The sequence below is a fragment of the Cibotium barometz genome, chromosome 59 (assembly GCF_041138505.1).
Source record: "Cibotium barometz isolate CiBa-2024 chromosome 59, ASM4113850v1, whole genome shotgun sequence".
Classification (NCBI taxonomy): domain Eukaryota; kingdom Viridiplantae; phylum Streptophyta; class Polypodiopsida; order Cyatheales; family Cibotiaceae; genus Cibotium; species Cibotium barometz.
In genome coordinates this window covers 17,148,964-17,156,384 of record NC_141104.1, presented here as the reverse complement: position 1 = coordinate 17,156,384, position 7,421 = coordinate 17,148,964, and the positions used below count along the sequence as shown (strand labels likewise).

General features: G+C 43.4%; 1 protein-coding gene across 5 annotated transcripts in view; it reads right to left on the bottom strand.

The window, feature by feature from the left end:
* Positions 1–1,746: 1,746 nt before the first annotated feature.
* Positions 1,747–7,421, bottom strand: part of LOC147605545 (phosphatidylinositol 4-kinase beta 1-like) — a 52,698-nt gene continuing 47,023 nt past the window's right edge. For 2 of the 5 annotated variants that reach the window (XR_015265174.1, XR_015265175.1), the window contains exons 11-16: positions 3,381–3,434; positions 3,147–3,290; positions 2,993–3,046; positions 2,828–2,902; positions 2,359–2,570; positions 1,747–2,221 (exon numbers count right to left, since the gene is read on the bottom strand). Coding sequence is in view for 2 of the 5 variants with exons in the window: in XM_086793552.1 (XP_086649678.1) it covers positions 2,120–2,221; positions 2,359–2,442; positions 2,828–2,902; positions 2,993–3,046; positions 3,147–3,290; positions 3,381–3,434 (513 nt within the window). In the remaining 3 variants the exon portion in view is untranslated. The remainder of the gene's footprint in view (positions 2,222–2,358; positions 2,571–2,827; positions 2,903–2,992; positions 3,047–3,146; positions 3,291–3,380; positions 3,435–7,421) is intronic. The other 3 variants (XM_086793552.1, XM_086793553.1, XR_015265176.1) reach the window with 2 other exon arrangements.

Genomic DNA, 7,421 nt, shown 5'->3' with positions numbered 1-7,421 from the left:
AGCTCTTTCTTTGTTTTTAACTTCTTTTCATTTCCCCGGGCCGAAGGGCAAGGAAGCATGGATGGTCCCCTCCTGTTTTTTGGGTATTTCCCTTTTGTGTGGGAACTCCTTTGCATAATGTTTAAGCCCTCCATAATAACAAAAAGGTTTAGGTTGATTCGTGAGGAAAAATATAGCTATAACTCTTACGTTAAAATCAAGAGTGAGACTCATCCTTTTTGTAGATTGAATTGTTAAAATCAAGAGTGAGACTCATCCTTTTTGTAGATTGAATTGGCACGCATGCTCTACAAGTGAAACTAGATTTATATCTACTTGCTTTTCCAACATTGTTTTTAGAGCAAAAAAAATTTCCTCGTGAGCCACTTTCGTCAACGCGTTTGGGAGGCGTGTATTTCAACCCAACATGGCATTTCATCCACTCTTGCTTGTTGCACATCAAAGTTGGGTCACCACCAAAGAATAATTGCCCAAATATATTACTTCCTCTGTTCCCCAATCTCCGAATCTCTTTTATCCACCCAATGAGTTCTATCTGCGGCCTTTGGGTTTCTAATTTTGAAGTACACAAGATTACTTTTACTACTATATTTGTTTTTTTGCACACAACTTTGAGATGCAAAGCCTTTTTTTTTTGTACAAAGTATAGTGGAATCAAGCACATCCTTAACCAAACTCATTTCCTCCTCTGCGCTAAGATGCCTTGGAGTAAAACCATCTCTACTTTCTCCTCACAGTTGAATTTAAACTCGGCTTAAACCCTTTTACTTACCTTAAACTTGTCTTTTTCATAATTGCTTGCCTCCTCTTTCTAGTGATACCTCTCTCCTACCGTTGGTCTTTGAATGTATCCTTCCATGCTTGACACCATGGCATACTGTGTTGTTAAATAGGGTCAACATACTACGTTAGACCCTGTTTGCATAATGGAAATAGCACAAAAAAACCTCACATGTCAATGCGTCATCCTTCTCTATGACATTATAAATGGAGGTAGTGTTCGCTACATAGGGAGTTGGCCTGGAGACGGGTTTCTGTGTGTCATCTCTCCCAAATCTCGACTTGGGGACAGGCAAAAAGCGTCTAGACCTTTCAAGGGATTGTGCACAATCCCTAGTGACTTTAGATATGCGAATCTGGATAGGTGCCTTATCTTGAATCTCGTGACCTCTAATGTTGCGTGGACTGAGTATCTGTCAAAATCACATAGGGAAGCTAACAGAAAATTATGATGATCTATCTGGTGTTCTATCTCAATAGTCTATCTCTATGGTGACTACACTCTAGTGAGTATCACTGTAATGCATTACTCCTGACAAAGATAATCAAGATACCAATCTCCCTTGCTAATCTCTATCTCGGTCTCAAGGGGGCATGATGCTCTCAACTAGCTAACGGCGATCTTCATGGCATGAGACGTGTGTGTAGCCATGCATCACTCGCAATCTCCATGGCTTATAGAAACACATCGTTCAATGGGGAGACCCTTCTTTGGTGTCTATAGAAGCAAGCCAGAGCCCATTCCTGTCCTCCAATTATGTCTACTAGTCATCCCTACGTAAAACATTCTATTCCTTAATAGGCATTGGGTGATTCCTAAATGCTCACCAAACTAGTCAAGAGCAAAGAAATGGTTAAGCGCTTAAATTTCCACAATCGTCGTAAGGAAGCCCAGGATTTTGACCATTAATATTCTCACTTCATGGATTCATGGACAGCACGCACTTTACACCAACCAACACGCACTTTACACCAACCAAAATTGATGGTCCTTTACACATTGAAAGAACTTTACATGTTACATAGCTGCAATCAAATGGAGACAATGCCAGATCTCAAACACTGGCCACATGCTCTCAAAAGTCTCCTCTTGAAAGCACACCTCTTCCAATGCACGTTGAAAACTTGTCACCTGCCATTGTGAAACTGAAGCTCTGGCTTTGACAACATTGAGGCCAAATAATCAAGAGCTTGTATGCCTATGCAAGGTGGATCTCTCACTCATAGAATACAATTTACTCAGGTACACCTGAGTATCTAAGACTTGGGAAGGAACTGAGAAAGCTTTTGAGAAGAGAACCAACACAAAGAATATTGCAGACGACAAGAAGCCATAGCATCAAAGAATGCCATTAAGTACACGCTGATAGTAGTCATACTGCCGTGTTCTCCAAGCATCCAAACTGTTGCTAATGAGGGAGAGCACCAGTGAAACACATTGCTGTTCAGAACAAAACAAAATTTATGATCCTTCTGGCTAGATATGAGTCACACATTCCTACAAGGAGGCATTGAGATTCTGGTAAAGTACACCCTTGAATAACCACACTAACAAGTTCCCATGAGAGAATTTATTACCTCTTCTGTCAAACTTAGGTAAAAGCGTTTTCGTAGATTTTGAATAGTCTTTGCTCCACCTTTAAAGCATGGAAAACCAGAATCCTGTGGCAATACATGGCATGCAACAACCAACGGTAACATCTTTTCATGAGCTCACTTCATCCTTCGAAACCCACGGTGGCAACCACACAGACATGTGTGCTAACTGAGAGAATATATTTGTGTGTCACCTGTGCAACAAACCATGTTCAAACCAGTAAAACCCTCACCACTCAACTTTCTACACACTTACAAGCATCTGCATGCCTGTGCTGCCTGGCGTGTGTGCATGCACAAATAGTGCCTGGGCGTGTGGATCCGTGTCTGGGTGCATGAATGTGGACACATGCAAGCATGGATGCCTGGTTAATTCATTCCTACAACAGTTATATGGTGTACACTTCCCAACAGGAACAAAACTGCCAGTATAAACATCATAAACACACACCTGCATCATTTCAACAAGAAGAATGATACGCTCAGCATGCTTTCTGCATGTCAGAAAACCTTGTATGCACAAAACCTGCAGCAAATTCAAACTGTTTTTAGCAATCCTAAGAACTGACCTCCATGGAAGCTTGCAGAAGTCCATAGAAAGTCCAGACAAACCCACCTTGAAATAGTCAAAAAATTCACTAGCAGTTCCTTCGGCATCGGAATCCATGACCTGGTTTGTACAATGCAATATCAAGGAAGCAAGGAGAAAACTTGATATTTATGTTCAGAAAACAACAAAAACCCAGCGGTGCATATTATTAAACCAGTACCTCCAGTAGTTCACGAGTGAGCTTGAAGGGAGCACTCTCAAAGTTTACTCCACCTGGAGAATTGGAGAGCATAAAGCCAAAATCAATATGTATGATGTGACCCTCTTCATCGATGAGCAAATTCCCATTGTGCCGATCCTTGACCTAAGCAGAGGATAAAAAGAACTATAATTTGTCAAACTGTGCAACTAATAAACCATTAAGCAGTACAATAAGTACGGTTAGATCATTTACCTGAAGAAAATAGCAGAGGATGGAATACCCAGCCATACTCTCTACGAAATTCCTCTGACAGAAAAGAACAATTTATCTGTTAATGTTCTTCTACGGGTTGCTCTGTTCATGCTCTTTTGCTTCAGAGATTGACCCAAAAATCCACATATATGAGACCACAATCCCAAAAGGTACATGATAAATCAATCAGCCATGCAGGACGGATTACAGCAGAGAACTGCATTAGCACAGTATACAAAGGGGGAAGGTGAACCTCGAGAATTATGATGGTGCAGACTGACACAGTCAAGATATAAGAAAACAGTACGCAGAAAAACCATATATACGAGTCCCTCCAATCTGCCAAAGAGCGAGTCTATGTGCCTGATGAGCACCATCAAGTAAAGTCCCAGGCAGAGCTGGTCTGGGAAGTCCAGAAGCAAAAACCCTACCGAAAAAGGCAGAGGAATCACTCCCAGTAGGCCCAAAGGGTAAGTCTAGTAAACCAAAAATGATACATATGATCCATGAGAAAACTGGACGTCAAAAATACAAGCAAGCTCTGTGCTTGCTTGCATGTGTGTGTGTGTGTGTGTGTGTGTGTGTGTGAGAGAGAGAGAGAGAGAGAGAGAGAGAGACAAGAAAGAAAGATAGATATATTAATGTCTTCAAAAGGCCAAAGTGACCTGAGACCAAAAAAATACATCAAGTCAAGTCCATGTGATACAATGTCTGTGTTACATAAAAAATGGAAATGCTAGGAACTGAAAATGAAAAGCTAAAGCTGGTACTAGAACTGAGAGCGTATAGCCCTCTACCCCTCATCGGGAGCTGCTGCATGGTGCCCAGGGTGGTGGGACTGAGCTGCCGAGAGAAGGTCCTCCGATGATGGCCGCGATCTGCCTGAAGTATTGGGGTCGTGGACGATGCCGCTGTGGGCAAGGGCATCGTGCTCTACAAAGCTCAGTGGCTATGTCGAATCGCACTCCTCTCAATCAGGCTCCAACTGCTCCCCCCTAGGGTTCAGGTGATAGGGTGGGGACTCATGTAGAGGTATCTGCATGGGATCCAGATGGAGGGGGGACTGCTCTAAAAGTCTCTGCCCGGAAGGAGTCTGTAAGTTACCTCTGCTTCAGTCCCCTCGCTGCTGCTGGCCTGTGGTGTAGTAGGGATTCTCTATGTCCCTTCGGTTCAGGTGATACGGTGGGGGCTGCTGTAGAGGAAGAGTCCTAAGCATCTATGATCATGGTAGTCCATTACCCTAGAAAGTGGACCAAATCCATCATGGAAGAGACACTGGAATCTCCCCCGGAGCTGGTAGTATACTGGGCACCTACATACGTAATGCTCCTGTGTCTCAGCCTCTGTGTGACAAAGCTCACATATCCGATCTGGTGGTGTGCATTCCTCACTGGTCCATATCTGGCTACCTCTTACCGCAACTGATGGGAGGATGTACAGATCTGCGCAATCGCAACACTCGTTAGAAAGTGGATCAAAGTGAGACCAATGGCCTCACACTTGTCTCTTCAGCTATTGTGTGGCTCTCCGCTTGTCATTGTAGCCTATCTTTCCATTTTCACTCATGGGAGCCCCAAATCTATAAATTGGAGCCCTCTCTCTTCATTTAGGGAGGCTCTCTTGCTTCACACTAGCCTCTATCACCGTTATAGCTCTCTCTCTCTCTTTTCTTTTCTCTCTTTTCTTCCGATGACCGGAAGAACACAGTTGTATTATTTCTTTTTGTCTCATAGGCCGACTTTGGCCTCTCGTAGACGTTAATATATCTTTCTTTCTTTCTTTCTTTCTTTCTCTCTCTCTCACGCTGCCCATGAAATATATCGGCTGTTGGGGACTGTTTTAAAGGCTTCCATCGTGAAGAAATACTTAAGCCCCTATAATGGTTGTACAAGCTGCACCAGCTCCTGTACCATCTGTACCAGCAACTGAACTAGCCCCTGTACCAACTGTACCAGCCACAGTACCTCCTGTTCTAGCCCTTGTACTTGATGTACCAGCCATTGTACTTGTTCCAACCCTTGTACTTGCTGCACCAACCATTGTATCAGCTGCACCAGCCCTTGTACTTACTGTACCAGCCACTATACTTGTTGTAACAGCCCTTGTACTTGATGTACCAACCATTGTACCTATTGTACTAGCCCATGTACTTGTTGTACCGGCTGAATGGAGGACTGTACTAGCTGAATGTAGAGCTGTACCAACTCTATTGCATGAAGACCCGTGGTTTTTGGGGAAGAATCAGTACCCACATGGATGTATGTGGATTATATTGTTGGCTCGGCATTTCTACAGCCTGTGTACCGGCTGAATTTTATGGTTGGCTTGTGTTGGGCTATGTTATGGCATTTGTACATGGATAATCTAGCATCTCCGGTGGGGAGAGTTATGGCCCTCAAAGCTCGCACATAATATTTTCTCCTTGGGTAATAAAATACTCTTTGGGGGGGGGGGGGGGGGGCAGCCCAGTCCGCACTCCATGTGGTGTCAATTGTGCATATCTCTCTTTTACAGTTATGTGGATTAAGTGGCATACGTTTAAGGTTGTGGCCAATTTTAGTGTTCAATTGCATTAATGGACAAGTGTTTTGCGAAACCCCCGGGCCCTCCGGAAGTTACATTGGTACTATTAAATATTAATAGTGATTAATGTGGGAATAAACAAGTGCTAGGTGGTTGAGTAAACTAGCACTGAATGTAGGCCTTAAATAAAGTGGTTCCAATGTGGGTGAACAACCGCTAGTATGTATAAGTCTCTTGTGTAGGAGCAGCCTCTTAAAAGGCATATGTGGTGGCATCATATTTGACATATGTGGTGGCATCATACTTAGAATATTTGGTGGAATCTTATTTAGCACATGTGGTGGCATCAAATCAAGCATAAGCTTAGAATATGTAATGAGGTCTCTCCTATAAAAAGGACCTACTTGTATAATGAATTTATGCTTTCCACTACATCTTGTACTCCCACAATCCACTTAATCTTGTGTTGATCATCTTGTTAATTATCCTCTCTCCCTCTTCTCCTCACGTTTGTGTGGCTGCACTATTGACATTAGCCATCAATTGGTATCAAAGCTAGTATTATACGCCAACTGCCGCTCATCACCGCCGCCCCAAAGCCACCTACTGCCGCCAATCCAAAGCCCGCCGTTCCTGGCCAACTGGGCGGCGCTAGTGTCCAGCACCACCTCTACCTGTGATAGCCGCCTCGCCAGCTCCAACCGCCGTTGTCACGTGCACACCCTTCAGGTGTGCAGTGACATGGCATCATTTTAGCATCATAAACATCATCAAGATTTTTCAGGCATTTAAATGAAGGTTTTCAGCATGTACCACACGGTATGGGCAGGATTAAGCATTGTAGCATCACATTAGCCATCTAGACCAAAGCATTTGGGGCTTGTGGAGGCAGCCGACAGAGTTTGGACAGCAGCCAACAGCATTTGCAGCCAAGATAGCATTTTATGCTATTTTTACATTTATTTTGTCCAAAGTTGCCGACCGACAGCAGTATGCTGGCCGACCAGCCTTATTTGAGCTATATAAAGCAAGCGCCTCTATTCCTCACAGCATTCCAGCATTCAACAGTGTGTTCTTCATCGTTTCTCCTCCAGGAAGCCTTGGGAGCAACAGTTCAGCCACGCATCCATCATCTTCAGCATTCATCTTCAGATTTCAGCATAAAGACATCTCTCATACTCCTACAGAGAAGAAAACCAGCAGCATAAGGATGGACCTCAGCATTGGAGCAGAGATAAGTCATCTACATCAGCATCCCGCATTTATCTCACTCTTCCCGAGTTAGATATCTCATCTAGGACAGCATAGATCTATTTATAGATCTTCATTGTAACTCAGTTCATCTAATATAGTTGCATTGCATTGCATTGACACTCTTCTGTCTTGTGTCTATCTCAATTAATCATCTCTTAAGTAAAGTTTAGCACTAATCCAAGGTTGCTTAACATCGATCAGTCCCCGCATGTCACATTGGTATCAGAGCATAGGGTAGGCAGCCTTAGCAATCAGTGCATGTTC